The sequence below is a fragment of the Pavona decussata genome, unplaced genomic scaffold, assembly GCF_977016875.1.
Source record: "Pavona decussata unplaced genomic scaffold, jaPavDecu1.1 SCAFFOLD_470, whole genome shotgun sequence".
Classification (NCBI taxonomy): domain Eukaryota; kingdom Metazoa; phylum Cnidaria; class Anthozoa; order Scleractinia; family Agariciidae; genus Pavona; species Pavona decussata.
This window is the reverse complement of record NW_028145808.1, coordinates 242,847-261,317: the sequence shown is the minus strand read 5'-3', so window position 1 is coordinate 261,317 and position 18,471 is coordinate 242,847. Positions and strand designations below refer to the sequence as shown.

At 40.7% G+C, this 18,471-nt stretch overlaps 2 protein-coding genes across 2 annotated transcripts; one reads left to right on the top strand and one right to left on the bottom strand.

The window, feature by feature from the left end:
- Positions 1-247: 247 nt before the first annotated feature.
- Positions 248-6,511, top strand: LOC146450265 (uncharacterized). The gene is made up of 3 exons (XM_085100571.1): positions 248-533; positions 1,836-4,318; positions 5,212-6,511. Exons 2-3 carry the CDS (start codon positions 1,838-1,840, stop codon positions 5,416-5,418), a joined length of 2,688 nt encoding a protein of 895 aa, XP_084956697.1. The 5' UTR covers positions 248-533; positions 1,836-1,837; the 3' UTR covers positions 5,419-6,511.
- A 7,783-nt stretch (positions 6,512-14,294) lies between these two features.
- LOC146450264 (uncharacterized) lies at positions 14,295-16,873 on the bottom strand. Its single transcript, XM_085100579.1, has 7 exons — positions 16,201-16,873; positions 15,972-16,075; positions 15,615-15,724; positions 15,416-15,489; positions 15,205-15,317; positions 15,009-15,104; positions 14,295-14,905 (listed from the first exon to the last, which is right to left on the bottom strand). Exons 1-7 carry the CDS (start codon positions 16,797-16,799, stop codon positions 14,805-14,807), a joined length of 1,197 nt encoding a protein of 398 aa, XP_084956705.1. The 5' UTR covers positions 16,800-16,873; the 3' UTR covers positions 14,295-14,804.
- Between the last annotated feature and the right edge of the window lie 1,598 nt (positions 16,874-18,471).

Genomic DNA, 18,471 nt, shown 5'->3' with positions numbered 1-18,471 from the left:
GCTAACAGGTTCACCTTTTTCCTAGTGGGTGTCGCTGATGACATCCCGAAAGTGGTAATAGCCTTTTGCTGGTTTAATCAACAGTAGGTACCAGGTTTGGTAGGTTTGCCTATAAACGTACTAGCAAAATTTCAATGTACCTTTTTTGCTTGACTCTTCACTAGAAATCTTCCAATCAGGCTAAAAGGAGGGAATGCAGAAAAGAAAAATGTTTTTTCAATGATGGGGCGATCAAATCTTAAATTAAACAATTAAATTAAATTTACAAATTTGTATAGCTCATAATTTCATGACGAGGTGATCAAATGCGCTTTACAGTACACCCAGATCGTATCTTCTTTTAGTTTTCTGAATTGTGAGAGATGTGGTCAAGGGCGCGATATTAGGCTGTATCAGTAGCAGAAACATTACCGGAATCCTCGAAATTGAAAAAGTTCTTTATTTGCAGGATGGTCATCTTAAGAATGATTGTCACAAAGGTCAGGAGAAACAAGAAGGAACTAAAAGAGCTAAAAGAGAATCAGAAGCTGGAGGTAAATATCTAAATGTTGACAATTGAAGTCACACAAGTGGCATATCTGCATGAGCCGTAAATTTACGACCTTCAGCTTTCTTGATACGAGAAAAATGCGCCTTTTATAAACGGCACAAGACCCCTAGGGCCTCTATAGGCGAATCATTGTTTACACTTTTTGCCTCATTATCATATGCTTATCACTATCTGATGAAAATAATAAAATGAAAACTCTGAATATTGAAAGGGCATAACAGTTTCAGTTTTCATAAAATTTGAGCCCAATATATGTAATGGTTTCGGAGAATTTCCCTTCTAAAAATTCGAAATTTTACAGAGATTGTATGGCTCATTAACTTTTTTGTGACCCAGCAATTTTGCAGTTTTTTATGGCTGATATTTCTTTCAATATTGCTTGCAAAGAGCTGAAAGTTGCACAAATTGCTCAACTTAATCAACTCTTTCAACTTTTGCATTTAGTTCTTATATACGGCCACGGCTTCTATGAGTTAAGTCGTATGCTAATGAGGAAAAATGTAAACAATGACGTCAGCAAGGATTTGATTATTTTCTGTGGAAAACGTGCATTGCTGGTGAAAAACGTCACTGTTTGAACCCACTCGAGCATCCATTTGTGAGAGAGTGTCTATGCCTTGCATGTCGACTAGCTCGACTCCAAAATTATCCCTAGAAAGTTCATTGACAATATCGCAAAATACACAGTAATTAATCAAACATATATACAATGTCATCTAGCGTACGAGCAAACGTTTTTAAGGGGGGGGGGGGGGGTGGGGTGGAAATATTTTAGTTATTCTAGCCTTGTTGTTTATTTCTATCAAGTTCGCCAGCCCCAGCATTAAGATCAGTCTGCCGTCTGTATTTTGAAGTTAATTTGGCTGTATAAGACTTGTTGGCCATGACTCCATGAGAAATCTCAACAACATTGAACCTCGTTCCCAGGGCTTCCCCGTCCCGTGTTTCTGGCTTATTGAGTTTTCCTTGAGTTGTTAAAGGCCGCAGGTCAAGAGGGTGATAATCAGGCCCTAGTTGTTCAAAGAAAGGATAAATGGATACATAAGATAAATCACTATTCATCAGGGAAGTTGCATTCGTTACAGTGCATTTTATCCTCAAAAATAGTGGCTTTTCCATTGGATAATGTTACCGGCGGCTCTTCGGAGAACCATTGTAAAAAATAGTAGCTGCAATATCATTTGTGACTAAGTGAATGACCATCGCATTTAGTCCGTTTTTTCATTCGCAATCTCATTGTTGTAGTACTACTGTAATTACTAATTTCATTTCTTTTGTTGACAAGGTATGAAGCATAACAGGGGTGTCAAAGGAGATAGAGCGTGTTCATGGAAGCAACTGAAAAAGAAAGAAGCAGCTTATAGTCGTGCACAATCAAAGGGCAAAGAAGGAAAGAACACTGACCAATTGTTGCACCAACAGCTGAATACAAAAGTTAGCAACGCAAGAAGAAAGGCAAAGCTTCAAACGAAAACAAAAGAATCGCCCTCACAGAAGACGAGACGACAACAAAACTTGGTTCGCAATATTGGCGGACTACCAAATGAAGGGAAGGTTTGCTTAAAAGAACCATTGAAAGATAACAAAGGCGAAGATTTTTTGCGAAAACCCTCAGGAAGCAAGAAAGAAGAGATTGCTGGACAAGAAAAGGAACTGCAAGAGTTGGAGGAACAATTGACTGACTTGCAAAAACAACTAGAAGAAAAGTGCATTCAAGAAATGGCTTTAAAGGAGCAGGTAAATGTGGACCGACAACGTATCATTGACCTGCAGGGTGAGTTGAGAGCCAACGAACAAGAAATGAGTACAATGTCAGAACAACTGAGTTACACGCGAGGTCAAATCCTTGAGAAGGACGGAAATATGGCAACTTTACAGAAGGAGATAGCTACAAGACAGCAACAACTTACTGATCTGCAAAATCAGTTGAGCGCAAAGGAAGAAGAAATAAGAATGACAAGAGAACAATCGACTAATTTTTCCAGACAAGGGGAAATATTGCAAAGGAAGCAGCAAAGGGTCCGCGATCTCCAAAACAAGTTAAGAACAAACGAGCAACAAATAAGAGCGATGGAACTGGAAATTAATGACTTGCGCGAACAGTTAGAAGAAAAAGACGCAACTTTACCAGATGAAATAGAAACAGGACGACAACAAGTCATTGATCTGCAAAGCGAGCTGCGGAGTAAGGACGAAGAAATAAGAAAAGGGGAACAACAATTGACTGACTTGCACGAAAAGTTAGAAGAAAAAGACGCAAACCTGGTGACTGCACAAGGAGAGGCTAGGGCAGAACACCAACGAGTCACTGATCTACAAAGACAGTTGACAACAAACGAGCAAGAAATGAGAACGATGGAACAGCAAATGATTGAGTTGCGCGAACAGTTAGAAGAAAAAGACGCAACTTTACAAGAGGAAATAGAAACAGGACGACGACAAGTCATTGATCTGCAAAGCGAGCTGCGGAGTAAGGACGAAGAAATAAGAAAAGGGGAACAACAATTGACTGACTTGCACGAAAAGTTAGAAGAAAAAGACGCAAACCTGGTGACTGCACAAGGAGAGGCTAGGGCAGAACACCAACGAGTCACTGATCTACAAAGACAGTTGACAACAAACGAGCAAGAAATGAGAACGATGGAACAGCAAATGATTGAGTTGCGCGAACAGTTAGAAGAAAAAGACGCAACTTTACAAGAGGAAATAGAAACAGGACGACGACAAGTCATTGATCTGCAAAGCGAGCTGCGGAGTAAGGACGAAGAAATAAGAAAAGGGGAACAACAATTGACTGACTTGCGCGAACAGTTAGAAGAAAAAGACGCAAGCCTGGTGACTGCACAAGGAGAGGCTAGGGCCGAACACCAACGAATCGCTGATCTACGAAGACAGTTGACAACAAACGAGCAACAAATGAGAACGGTGGAACAGCAAATGATTGAGTTGCGCGAACAATTAGGAGAAAAAGACACAAACGTGGCGACTTTACAAAGAATGTTAAGAGCAGAACAGCAACGTGTCAGCCGTCTGCAAAATCAGTTGACAATAAACGAGCGAGAAATGACAATCATGGAACAACGTCTAACCGACTTGCGAGAAGAAGGGGAACATCACCAGTTAAGAGTGGAAGAGCAACACGTACTTCGCCTGCCAGGAGCGAACGACGAAGAAGAAAATTCAGCAAATAATTCGGTCTGCTCAGCTGACTGGATCATAGACCGGAGCGAAATTGAAATTGGTGGAAAACAACTTGGACAAGGAGGGTGGGGGAAAGTTGTTGAAGGGAAATATCACCGCTGTGCTGTAGCCGTGAAGCAACTTTATGAATCTATTCTCTCGCCTTGTAATAGAAATAAATTCTTAAGAGAAATGAACATGGCTTCAAGATGCCGCCATCCTTGCTTATTGCAATTCATTGGAGCAACAAATGATGAGGGAAACCCTTTGTTTGTCACCGAGCTCATGGAAACAAGTTTACGAGCGTTGATAGACGAACGGCATCTCACCGATACAGAAGTCTCCGTTATCTGTCTAGATGTAGCTCTAGCACTGAATTACTTGCACAAGGAGAAACCGAGGAAACCTTCCATCATTCACCGTGACATTAGCAGCGCTAATGTGTTGCTATGGCGACAGAAGGACCAATGGAGAGGCAAAGTATCAGATTACGGTACTGTGAATTTCACACAGCACTCTAAAACGATTGCTCCTGGGGCCCCTATTTACAGCGCACCGGAAGCACTTTCCATAAAACAAACAACTAAGGTTAGTCCTGACGTCATTGGAATTAATTACGTTTACAGAGGCAGTAATTAGTAAGAGTAGAGTTTTGACCATTAATCTTTCTTTGGTGATGCTTTGATACTCATCCTTGAGCCAACACAAAAAGTTCTCAAAATTTTTTGACATATTAATACGTGTATATTGAAATATTTTTACGTATTATACGTATTCTATTGGTAATATCAGAAGTGGATCCAGAATGGTTTTGATCAGGTTAAAGTGAGTCTGAAATAACAGGTTCAAGGAGGTGGATCTAGATTGAGTAAAATTCCGTTAAATGTTTGGAAGCGTCGTCTTAAGACCCTCATAACTGACTGTGATCATGAAAATTTCCGCCATTAGCATTACTTAGTTATTTTGTAGACCGTGTTGCAAGATTGTACGGTCGTTGCCTCTAAGATGTTTGTTGAACCGGCCATTGTAGCTGGTCATGACTCTACCACCGAGGCAATACCACAGTTCCTTTACAAGCCATCCTTTATTATCCTGTCTTCTCCTCAGTCAGCGGCGTCGATAGAAGATCATCAAAAGTAACAAACGACGCTCAATCTGGTTGAGGCAGCTTGCAGCTGATAACTGAATGTTTCATTTATTCTAAGAAGTCAAATCCATCTAAGACTTATTCTGGGACCCCTGCCCCTTCTCTCCCGTCCCCAACTCGATATTTTATCGTTGCAATAATAGTAAGGGGGAAGTGGAGTGTTGACAGAAAGGGGAAATTATATTATAAGGTACGAGAAAGTGATTAGCTTTACCAAGTATCTTTCCGGCATGATTGTAGTCGCATATCAGGAAGATTTGTCCAACTTTGGTGAAATATAACGTCCCTAATTTTGGCGATAAGTCTTGGATAATGGTTGCCGTTGATATTTCAGATTGATGTTTACAGCTTTGGAGTCCTTCTTTGTGAAATGTGCATCCGGGAAATGCCAGATCCTGAGAGGCGCAAAGAACAAGTTGCACGTATATCGAGCCACGTGTTTCAAAGTCTAGCGCGACGTTGCCTTGAAAGGGATCCTAATCTCAGACCAAATATGGAGGAAATTATTGATGACCTTGAGCAGTTTAATACCACGTCATGATTGCTATTGTGTGGAAAGGAGACAGTATGTTTGACTATCACTATCAGTCCAAGATACAATTTTGTTAGAATTTTCTCTGTTGATACAAGAATGGTAATTTTGTTTTGCAAAATGTGATCCTCCATACAAGGGACATTCCGCTAAAATAAGAAGAAAACTATTTAAGGAAATCTAATCAACTGTCCGGGGGATATTATATGACTCTAAAAGGTTACTTGTGAAGTACCAAGTAGTTACACACCACCCGTGAAAGGAAGTCGCATTTTAGGGACCTCTAAACACTGCAAATTTATAGAAATAAATTTTGTTAAGGACATCAGAACGATTTGATAAGTTTTGATTTCATGTTTTTTTACCTTAGTTACAATCATAGTTACAATATCAATCTTCATTTTAATCGGGTTTTAGGACCTTTTAGCATCACCACGAAAAAAGTGGTTAGCGTCCTTTTTTTGCCAGAGCATCATATGATTTCGTATTGTCTAGTTTCTTCGTTTCGTGTTCTTAACCTTTGGCTCAAGCGGGACCAATATGTAAGTACGCTTTTTTATTCTTTTAGATTAGTTTTAGTAATGGACGAAAATACGCGAGGGGACATAAAGCGAGGATTAATTTATTTGTAATCGTTTTTGTAGAGCAAAATGGATTGAGTTGATTCAAGAGGGAACACACACATTTCATGTTAGGGAACGTTAGCCTCTCAGTGGATTTACAATTACCATGGAATTATCAAGATTACTAATTGAGACTCGTTTAGCCTTTTTAGATAGTTTATACTGATTTGTTTATGTAATTGTTGTCGCATCATCGTCGTAAAGAGAATATTTCGTTATTCAACCAAAGTGATAGACGGATCTGTTTCATTGTATTTCTGATTACGGTCGCGGTGAGCCAGGTCGTTGGTTATACATAATTGTGGTTGTGGTTTTGAGTTGGTTTCCTTTAAAATGCTGCAATAAATCGCCGTTTACCGTCAACTGTGCTTCTTTGCACGCTACTCGACCCGTAAAATGACATTTTCCTGAAGTAGGAGCCCATTAGGCGGAGCGTGGTGTTATGGCTTTTTTTTTTTCCAGACCTATCTATTTTTAGATTGAAGTTCCCACAAATCCAGTCTCCCACGGGAGCCTTAAAACCAGTCTCAAGCTTTGCATGTTTCTCATGTGAACCGGAATTTACAGTGCGACTGCTGTTGCCGGGGTCCCTTAAACAAAACTGGCCAATCAGATATCAGGAAAAGAACAATAAATTTCAATCAAAGCCGATTGCACTAATTACGAGTAGACGAAAAATAACAGTTAAAACCCAAAATTTTGGAATTATGCACTGTTCGTATCATACTGTGATCTGATTGGCCAGTTTTAAGTGACCCCGGTAATAAAAGTCGCACTTTCAATTTTCTCTGGAAATAGTATTTCCACGTGTATCTAAAAATGGACCGATCTGTGAAAACGCCGTTGCATAGGCTCGGTATAAGAGCTGTACGCTCCAAGTAACAAGCTCCTTCCTGGAGTGCTTATCCCACCTCCGGACAAATCCTCGGGCATTAGTATTTTTGAAAGAATCTGACTAATGCCCGACGGCGGGAACAAACGAGATGTTCAAATTCCCCGCGGTACAGTTAAAAAGAATTTGATTTCGTCGTTTCTAGGCTTACCTTCATTCTAATGAAAGCTATAATAATTCATACAAACCTCTGTTTCGGATAAGTCCTATTTCTCAGTATTGTCGCAGTCACCATTATAATTCTGTGGATCTGCCATCTCATTTATGTCCTCCGTGAACAAAGCTAATTTGCCGATGAACGTTTCAGTGAAATTAAAGCTATCAAAGCTACAGAGGCGTGGATTGAAATCATGGGGGCATTGTCTAACCAGACGCCCTGGACGGACAATGTGAGAAAATACCCCACTAATGCCCGGGGAGGTAGGCCCTAGCTGAAGGAATTGACAGATGCGTTGGTAATTGATTTAATCCAGATTAGTTTATCTTGTAACCTTTTAAGCCAATCACCTACCAAGCCTTGTTTCGTGCGACGGTGTAACCAACCTCGTTCCCAGGGTCTCTCTTCTTCCCGCCCCAGCGAGAGAGAGAGAGACCCTGGTTGAACCTGGTCACGTGACAGCACACGACAAACTTCTCCCCAGTCGGGGTATACTCGCTCAATTATTTTATTCGCAAGAGTCGATCAGAGATTTTCAAGCGGGTGCGATTTTAAGCAAGCAAAATGCGAGAGATTTGGTGCAGTTTCATGCCGTCTGCAAAAATCGTATATTAAGTACAATCTAGGGAATTTCAAACGGTCAATGAAGCAGAGGTTGATCATAAACTCTACAACTCTACACTAGTTGGAACTGATTCCATGAATTGTACCAGAAATAGCATTTATTCGAGCTTAAACTGAGGTAATGTGCACATCTTTTGCTCTATAAAATGAAATTTAGTTCATAATAATTCATCACCCAAGAAAATACAAATACATTCTTCTTGTTCAGTATTCTGTTTATTTACATGTAATTTGCGAAGCACAATATTGAATATATATTTGGTCACCGATTTCCTGTGAATAAATACATTGTTTTCGATCACAATCAGCGCTCTGAGCTCAATATTTTCCGTTCAACTACGTCTTTAAGTCAAGGACATAGGGAATAAACTAAGATGAAAAGTACCTTTGAATTATATTCACACGCGGCTTGCTTCAGTCCGTTGGTATTTCTGAGCACTTCGCCTGCTCACATTCTATTGCCGAAAATTCTTGGTGTTCCATTCGGCAATACTAAAATTGATCTTCTTTCCCATTTCACCCCATTTGGAGCTCTGTTAAAAGGCGTAAAGCCAACGATACTTCTGTTCTAATCACCATGCCTGTTTAGGTTTTGACTCAAGCGTCCCCCATCGTCTGTCGGTTTCCCTCTGGCGTCCCGAAACGACTGTTTTTAAAATAATTCTTTTGGATTAACAACACTCTACCTGAGTGGAAGAAACATGAACCTCTTCCAGGTCTCAAGTGGGTGTGCGATGTAAAAATGCTTGGTTGCAAAATCGCTTGTTGTCGTAAAGTTCGTAGCTGGCTTCTCCGTCCTTCTGAGAAAGCAACAACTACATACTTTACTACCCCTCCCTAACGGCTAATTGTGTCAAGCACCCAGATTTTGGGTGCCACGTGACCAGCTTCACCCAGGGTCTCTCTCTCTCTCGCTGGGGCGGGAAGAAGAGAGACCCTGGGAACGAGGTTGCGGTGTAACATGTGAATTCTTTTATTTGTTTGTTTCTGATGGACATTGAATGCAATCTATTGTTCTTTCAGTCGGTGAATATGATGTCGTCGGCTGTTAATTTCTCATGTGCAGTTTTTCAAAAGTCTTGTAAAAAGGTTCTAATTGCTGTTATTATCAAAAAGTAGTGACATTTACGCCGTAGGGTTTGTATTTATATATTACACATTTAGACCTTGAGTATTTTAGAGCTAGCATTCGACTGCCGTGATGTTCACTGGATATAGGAACGGATCATTCATTTGATAGTTCTACTGTGGTTTTCCCCAAAATCGGTATAATGTGAGTTCCAGTGAAAGTACTCACGTTACCTAGCCGTTACGCTCTCTCACTCACGCTATACAACAAGTAGCGCTGCGTTACAATCTAGGCACCGAAATATGGCACTAGAAGATTATTTTTTGTCTAAAGAGCGGTTCCGAATTGAGTGTCGTAAAACCAAAACCAAAGTCATTACTCTGGCGAATCGCAACAGATGCAAACAACACAACTAGCCAATCAGAATTCGAAGCAAATACATGCAACTGGCACCAAGCGTGGGAAAACGCGTACGGGGAAAACACAATTAGTTTTGGTTTGGATTCCCATTGGTTGAGAAAGTGGCGCGAGTTTTGTTAACTAATCACAGAGCATAATGCAAAACCAAAGCAAACGCGAAATTACTTTCGAAACTCAATTGACAACCGCTCTATAGCGCCGCCAGTAATTCATTAATTAGTCCATGGTCTAACGAGACACCAATATGGCCGACCCATCGGATGTTTGATTAATAATTAATTATTCAGTTGATTCTTAGCTACCATCCCTCCCAGGCACACCCCCAGGGATTTGATTTGCCTTTTATTATACTTGACGTTATGTTTTCCATCCCGGAACTTTCTGCACCCAATAAAATTAACAATAAACGCTTGGTTCTGTAAGAAGGTAAAAATATTTATTTCTTTATTTTGGTATCACAAAAATAAATATTGATTACACTGAACTTCCACTTCTGTATGTTGTTTTAAATTCGCTTTAAAGTGCAACATAGGTATAACCATTCCAGATTCTGTGGATATCGAAGAGTTTTTTGGGCAAAGCAGGTGCCAACTCCAAAGAGTTGGAGTGTTCCACGCCATTCAGTATCAGTCCATGTCAATGACCTCGACACGAGAAGTTACTGATTTCAACTTTGTCCCCTCTCTGTTTCGCTCGGGAAAATAACGCTTGAAAAATGTTTCATTGTTGGGTGAAAAAGGCCAACTTCAAGTGTTCCAAAAATTCGTCGAAGATTGGTAACATAGGGACCGCGCAGTGGGAGTGGCTGGGGGGGGGGGGGGGTGGTTTTGGCCTCCACCCACTTTTGTGCTGTCAAAACTAAAAATAAACTAAAATAGCAAAAACGTTTCAGAAGAAATCTAATCAGTTCGTAACGGACAAAAATTACAATGACCATAAGCGAAGTCGACGAACTAGTAGACGCAACGAGTAACCAACGTATCCTGCGACGAAGCGAGACTATTACAGGCATATATACTTTGAATCTATTGACTTCATGGTCAATGCTATTGAGTAGTATTTTGATCAACCAGGCGTTGCTGCATATGCAAAGATGGAGTCTCTTTTAGTTAAGGCTCTCAACTCGCAGGACAACTCCAGAGAGCTACAGTTTATTGAAATATCTTACGCTAATGATGTCAATGTTGGCGAATGTTAACTGCCCAGCTGAAATTTTTTAAAGTACTTCTCAAGGAAGGTGTTTTTTTTGTGTTTTGACGACATCGTAGTTAAAATCAAAGAGTTACCTATCCCAGAAAGAAAAATGATAAAGAAGTTATTTTCAGTATGCAAACTTTTATTGGTATTAAAATCTAGCAATAAGTGCATCTGGTGAAAGATCGTTCTTCACTGCCTGAAAATTGAAACTCCGGCATGGACTTCAATCAACAATGACACAAGAGCGATTTAACAGCCTGAAAATATTAAACAGTCAAAAAGAAAGAGCGGACAGTCTTTCTCTTGTAGATATTTGAGAGATTTAGCTTCGCGTTTACGGCTAACGCCAAACGGGAAACGTCAAGCCGCTGTTTTTTCTAAAATGCATAAACTAGTGTTTCTCGTACTCACTTCTCTCTTTTTCGTGTTTGCTCGATAGCTGTCGCCGACTGGGTGGCGATAGGCTTAAACCAAAAAAGCTTCATTGTTTTTCATCAAAGAGAAAATTTCAGCCTGGCGTTTGCCGTTTGCCGTAAACGCGATGCTAAATCTCTCTATTTCTAACGAATTTGCCGACCATAACGATAACAGAAAGAGAAATTTTGGTATCTTTAAAGGTCTGAAATGCACGAAAATTTCCATCAACCCTTTTCATCCCAACAACACATAAATGTGACGAAAACACCGTTCTTGCTTGCTTCTATGAATTGCTCCTTGTTTAACTTAAGCTACAACGTCATGATAATGTGTGAATGACACCAGCTGATGTATATTTCCATCATCAAACCCAGCAAACCGACTACGGCTCCGATTTTCGCTGCATATCATCGTTCGTTTCGCAACAAAGTCCTAAATGCCAATTGTTCGGCCAAATAATAACATTAAAAATTACACTTATTTATCGTCAATTTTTAATCCAAATAATTTGTTCAAAAATGAAAATTCTATATTTACAGCAAACCTCAAGGTCAGACCTTGGTACCTGACTGGAAGTTTTCCTCTCAACGCTTTCCGAGGGCTATACTTCAGCCCCAGTCTTGCGTATCTCACGTTGCCTCGTTTACGCCCGAAAAGAATTCTGGGTAATTCAGCCATAGCGCGAGCGTAGAACTCCTGCTCTTTCCATTTCAAAGTTTCGAGCTACCCAGTACCACCAACAAAATTTCGAATCCATTGAATATTTTACTACTCCAAACTCGCCCAAATTGCCTTGGCAGGTCCTGGAATCCATCCACAAAACGGCCAGAGAGGCAACTTCAGTCGTGGGCCTCCATGTCTGCTACATAGCATGTTTGGCGACTCAGTCAGCATGAAATCACCTCTCACCTCTGTTTTCTTTCAGAGGATTGCCTCTACCCACATTCCAGCTTAATGATGCCAGAATGGGGGTTTCTGCAGAGGTTTATGGCTCGAAAAACACTTATAAAGCGATGATTTTACCACATTCGTGCTCGTGCACTCGCTCGAAACAAACAACAACCGTCACTTGCATCACGTGACAATTTAGCCTGAGCCCACAGTTTCTTAAGACCGCAGATATTTTTATTTCATCTCCATTTATGGAGAAATTAAGTTGCTCAGACTATTTATTGCCAAAAAGTCATTGAAAAAAAAATACCACACACCTGGTATTTAAAGAGTTAAGTGGCTGCTTCAATCTATCTACATTGTAGAGGGTGGGGAATTTACACTTTTTAAAGCCCTAACCGGTGAAACATTTGACCGTAAAACTGTCAACCGGGGAATTGCACCTCCCCTCTCCCCCCCCCCCCCCCCGCCGGGGTGGAGGCTGACGTTCTTAGATTTGACGGATACATGAGGCAGTTTACACAATAATTTTAATATTGCATCGTAAACGGTTGTTGTCTTGTTTTTGTGGCAAAGGCTTGTTTTAGTCTCGGAACGTCACTCGATAAAGTTCTTCCTACTATTCAGAACCGTTTCCGAAAAAATTTCAAGACCTTGAATAATGACGGCATGCGTGGGATGAGCCAAGAACTGACGAGGAATTCAAAGAACTTTATGATTTAGACCAGTTTTGCCCTAGGCACCAGAGGTTTCCCCCAATTTCCTTCCCTCACTTCCCCTTTAATGTGCACAACTGTCTTTAACAGCGGAATGGGGATGTGAGTTTTCCATCCTGAAAGAGCCCCGCTGAGCAAAGCCGCGCCAAGGCTTTGCAGTGACGCAGCCTGTCCCCGGGTCTCCCCGGCCTGATATCCGCGCTCGTTCCCAAGCTCCTTCCCAGGAAAAGGTTCAACATTGCCGACTTTCATATCGTGGGGGACTTGGTATGAGTCTGTGTATTATGGGATATGGGACACAACACCCACATAGCCAGAAAGAGCACACTGAAATTTACAAAATCCTCGAGTTTGGTGTTAATCAAGCCAATATTAGACGAAATACAGCCATTCAAAAACTCCAATTTTTACTATGAAATACATACGGACCCCGGACAAATTGTCCGTCGCGTCCGGCTATCCATACATTTCTTAGTAAATTTATTAAAGTTTTTGAATGGCTGCATCTCGTTCAATATTGGCCCAAATCCCACCAAACTTGAGGATTCTTCTCGGTGTGCTCTTTCTGGCTGTGGGAGTGTTATGTCCCATATCCTACACAAGTGAATAGTACTTTTCGCGCGCGCTGATTGGCTAGCTCGGAGGTGATTAGTCAAGTACTACCTTTTTGGAGTGAAATCCATAAGCCCTCTTTTCGCGTGGAGGGTCACAATTATTCACCGAAGTGGAGGTGAATAGTGATGGATATTTACCGAGCCGCGAAGCGGCGAGGTAAATATCCATCAATTTCGCCGACACTGAGGTGAATAATTGTTTTAGTATATACCACACAAGCTGAATTACTAGCGGACCAAAAAATTATTTTATTTCTGACAATTGCAAGTACCGACAAATAGTATGAAATTTTAAAATCTCGCGCGCCACGGGGTAAGCGATTTCTCATTGTAGAACGGTTCCGTCTCGCTTTCTTGCAGACAAATAAAACTTTTGGAGACACTTGTTTAGTTCCTACAGTGTCATTTCTTCAATTTTACTGTGAAATTCGTCTTGTTGTTGAAACCATGCTGAACAATATTAGATGTTTCATTGTTTTCATTGCAATTTTTTTCGTAAACAAGGGATTGTATTTTCATTTTTCGCCTTAGAATATGAGGTTGAAAAGATTAAATAACTTGCCATTTAATGCCGGCAAACCAAACTTTGTTGCCATTTATTTATTTTTTTTAACAGCCGCCTCGTTTATCGAAATGATTTCCTCTTAAGTAACCGCGGCGAAACGGGAAGCCATCTTGTCTCTCTTCGGCTGCTCGGAGGTGAATAATGAATTTTTTTTCACGCCCACGGCGCGTGTATTTGAAACTTCACACCGTGAAGTGGAAATTTCACGCTATGTTTACGCTAACTTTTCAATGGCGTCAGAGTGAAATAATTCGCTTGGAGTGAAAAATAATGAAAATAATTTATTAGGATCCGGTTACGTATCGCGGCGAGTTAAACAAAATGCCCAAGTAAACATAAATCTGAAGTATTAGTTATAGCCTGCGTAGCAGTCGTTTCCGTTTCCTTTTATCCAAGCGGGGCAAGCTGGGCAAAAGGAGCAAAAACAGTAGGAGCGGGGGGGAGGGGCGGAACCTTTCCTTCCCCGCCCCTCCCCCCTGCTCCTGCTGTTTTTGCTCCTTGTTGCCCAATGCCCTCGCGCGCTTGCCACGCTTGGCTAAAAGGAAACGGAAGCGGGCTATATTAGTTACTGCTAGCTTTAATGCAAAGCAATGCTGTGTAAAAATATTTTATTATATAAACTGCGGGCAAGTTACAGCGCGTTTGTTTGAAGGATCATCTAATTAAATTTGTTTTCGTAGCATGCAACAGCAGTCGAGAAGCTTCACGCACTTTAATATTTCTGTCATTTATAAGTTATCGGATAAGTGTCATACGTTTTGCTGAAAAATAGCACATTCGGATAGCCTATCTTTCTGTTTTAGCAAGACTTTTTCCCCATTGTTTCGTGTTTTACTGCTTTGAACGTTTCTATGATTGCCAAGGCCTTGACTAGACCGCCAACATGTTGTTGTATGTTGACAGTCTGTAGTAATTAAAGTGCGTAATGGCGACATTTCAGCTGTTGACTCCCGTTGTTTAATCACGCAAACAATTTTTAAGGGTATCTTGACTTTAAATTCAGGCTACTATGCATGGGAATACCCTTAGCAATAACGTATAGAATGCCCAACTTCGCACAAACGTTACAATTATCGGCTAATGTTAAATTCGCCGTTTGAACTGGGTCAACTTCCAGGTCAACTTTCAGGTCAACTAAGAACGTGTTCTGTGGTCATTTGCATGAAATCAACATCTTGCGATAATGTTGTCAACAGCCTGACAAAATTCATTATTCCATTGGTTGGTTTATCGGTAGCCTGAGAAATGTCCCCTCATCTCTCTGTGGACCCGATGCAACTTTCTTTATTGCCATAGTCACTGATTTTGCACCTGTCAATATAGAAATGTTTGTTTGATCATAGAGCAATACAACGGGTAACTAGTGAAAGCATAATTATCTAACTGCATATAGCAATTGATCTGAAAAGCATACCATGCCAAGAATCAAAAGAGTTTAGTATTCCTTTAGTTATTATCCAGTTCTTCAGCTGGAGGACAAAGTCGTGAGCAACTTCAGAAACGTGAAACCCTATAGAAAACAAAACATACATAACAATTTAGGCTGATGTACTAATATTGCACCATATTTTATTCCATCTTGGTAATGATAGTTCCATGAATTAATATACCTTGTGTCTCTGTGAGGAATGTCAAAAGTTCCTTTGTCATGGGAACCTCACGGCTTACTGCTGACGTCTCACTGGCCCGACTCCAGTTCAAAACACCAACAACTTTTTTGGTCCTACCAAACATATAATAACTATTATAAGTGAAGAGACATATGACAAGGATTGAACGAATGCCAGATAAATAATGAATTATGCAATGAACGCAGCTTATGAAAATGAGAGAGCTGACACAGTTGTATGCGCTGCTGACCGAGAGGAATCATACCTGGCATCCGTGATCACACACTACAAAACAGAATGGTTAGTGTCATGTCAGTCCACAACCTCTTCTCTTACAAGTTACCACACCCAAAGGCAATGAAACAAGAAACAAGGAAAATTGCAACTGTTGAACAAAAATAAATTGCTACCTCTCCATTAGCAAAATAACCAGGGCTATTCTTGATCTCCTCTTGAGCAGCATGCATTGACTCTTCACAAACCCTCTTTACCACAGTCATGTACTGGAGCTTCTTCAAAACTATAAATTTTGAGAATTTTATTAAACGAGTAGTAAGATTTGTCCCAATATAAACAGCATAACAGATAAACAGTTTATTGTGATACAGTCAAACCTCAAGAGCAAAACAACAGGAGTATCAGGAAGTAATATACCAAGAAAGGTATGTGGTACCTATAGGCACATGGTTGCTAAGGACAAGTCAGATGCACCTGCATAGGTGAGATGGTCATTTCATGTAATAACCAAAGCAAATAAAGTGTCTAACCTGTATCAAAAGTTTTTTCACCCTCTGAATCAATATTGGCGGCTTCACAGACACTGGAATACTGAGTTTCTGTCAACCCAGTAGACAATATCCCATGAATCATTCTATAAAAGAAATGTGTAGTTTTCAAACAGTAAGCTTATTTATGCTGTCTACAAACTAGCCTAATATACTTCAGAAATTGAATAATACAAATACAAACATTATACAAAAATTAAAATCATCCTACCTCATATTCACATAGTATTTTGGTGTAGATCCCCCCATTATAGGAGATGATAACCACTTTATGGAATCACCACACATACAAAATATATTGATGGAGACTGCATGACCCTGCCTATTGAATGATATGGAATCAGACTGCAATAAATTACCACAGAAGCAACATTTCGCCAACAAATCCGTAGCGAAAAATGAAAATAACTTTCGCAGAGCTCCTTCACTGCACAGGTATATCTGATCACCTTCTGTTGCTTCGGTGGAAATTTGAAATTTTCGAGGTCGAAGAGGCTGAGAGGAGGAGGACTCTAAACACTCTGAAGTTGCTTGCGGAGGTTGAACAGGAGAATTAAATGGCAGAGACGTCCGCGATCTCGGAGTGGACGTAGCAATGGGCATTGGAGCCGGGTGTTCGCTAGATGACGAAAGGGAAGAGGAACTTTGGTTACCGACAGATGGCGAGCTAAGACTCGATCTTGTCAAACTTGCCAGAGTTTCGATACGTTGCTGCATCTTTTCTTCAAAAGCTAACAACATTGCTTCAAACAAATCCGCATTCTGGGTCCTGGAGGTTGCTTTGCTCAAATTCAGAGCGCTTCTTGCCATCTTGATGCGATCTTTTATACCGAAATACCTGCTTTCTTGTTCACGGGGGAGTTCCACATTGAACGAAAATTTAAGGCGACGCCTGGACTGACTATTTTCTTCAGCCATGAAGAAGGAAAGCAACACGATAATTAGATCCTAAGCGTTGTTGAACAACGATCACTACAAAAAATGCCAAAGTGCAGCAAGATTTGTAGAAACCGTTGCACAACAACATCGCAATTTTCGCGTCATTGCTAAATTTGCTTTGTTTTGCAGCTCATTGTCACGGATAATTTTACTCACAGCGCCGCATTTCGTTTATCTAAAAACCGCTAGCTAGACTGTAAGGAAACTGAAGGCTCGAAAAGTCGAGGAATACACGGGGATTGGAACAGAAGACCGATGTCGCTCGGCGCGAATTTTGAAAATCCAAGACATCGCGCGCCCCTTGGTCGATTAGCCGAACTCTTGCGGGCCAAGCTGCAATTTTATAGTCGATTAATGGTAGAAAGAACAGAATTAGATAATTAAAACTAGTTAGCTTTCACTTTTATTCATTTATTCAACAGCTAAACTACGTTTTCTATGACATGCTATGAGGACCCTCCATCCATTGCAGTGGCCGTTGGCCGCCATTTTGGATAATTTGCTCAATAGGGGATAGGGCTGAATTTGGGGGCACCGCTTTCCCTTTTATAGCGCGTCTTCGTGTTTAAGCCTGGTTCACACTTGCGACATAACGACATAGCAACATAATGACATCACGACATAATCGCTTATGTCGGTGTCGGTAATGTGAACACCAACATAAAGACTTAAGGTTAGGTGAAAAGAATACTTTAAAAATGGCGGAACAAACACTTGTTGCCTTTGAGATGATTTAATTTGTTTCTTCGACGAAGGAGTCGTCGACGACAACAAAGGGAAAAAAAGCTAGAAGAAATGAGTGGGTGCGTCCAGTATTTCAGGAAGAAGCTAGAAGAGCATGTACACGTCTTTTATCATACAATATTGGATAAGTTCGAACCGCTTCAGCAAGTTCCTCCTCATCTAAACGAGGCGCACCAGGGTTGCTCCGTCATATCTCCCAACTCCGCAGTAGCCGCCATATAAAAAATAGTGCTGGTGGCGAACTGGGTTCGACAATTTTTGCCGCTCTAGCTCTGATTGGTGGTTTGTTGTGTCGTTATGTCGAAGTTGTTCACACTTGTTTGACAGCAACATAACGACATAACGACATGGACGACATAAAGAAAAGATCAGTTTTTTCCTTATGTCGTTATGTCGATGTCGTTATTTTGCCAATATGTCATTATGTTTACATGTTCACACTGCTAACATAACGGCATAACGTCCTTCTTATGTCGTTATGTTTATGTCGTTATGTCGCAAGTGAGAACCAGGCTTTATCGCGCCTATCAGCCGGGGTATAAAATTGGGACGCGGTTGTTGGCAGACGTAGTATCTCAGAACTAGCATCTCTTCAAACATTATCGAAGTGCACGAGTCACCATCAAAGGGCCCCAGAAATTGTGTAAACAATAAGAAAACTGGTTCTTTGTTCACGCCGGCGTTGATTTTATTTCACGGCAAGAATTTGTTGTTTTATGGCGCGGTCCATTAATTTTGACCTGAACCAGGTTGAGTCTGCGATGTTCGCATTGTCCTGCGGTATTACCCATGGAAATGT

Excerpts from the sequence above, each read along its gene's own strand:
- LOC146450265 (XM_085100571.1), top strand. The coding sequence starts at position 1,838 with ATGAAGCATAACAGGGGTGTCAAAGGAGATAGAGCGTGTTCATGGAAG. Across the intron at positions 4,319-5,211 it reads CCATAAAACAAACAACTAAG|ATTGATGTTTACAGCTTTGG; the intron begins GTTAGTCCTGAC and ends TTGATATTTCAG.
- LOC146450264 (XM_085100579.1), bottom strand. The coding sequence starts at position 16,799 with ATGGCAAGAAGCGCTCTGAATTTGAGCAAAGCAACCTCCAGGACCCAG. Across the intron at positions 16,076-16,200 it reads AAATACTATGTGAATATGAG|AATGATTCATGGGATATTGT; the intron begins GTAGGATGATTT and ends TTTCTTTTATAG. Across the intron at positions 15,105-15,204 it reads ATTCCTCACAGAGACACAAG|GGTTTCACGTTTCTGAAGTT; the intron begins GTATATTAATTC and ends TGTTTTCTATAG.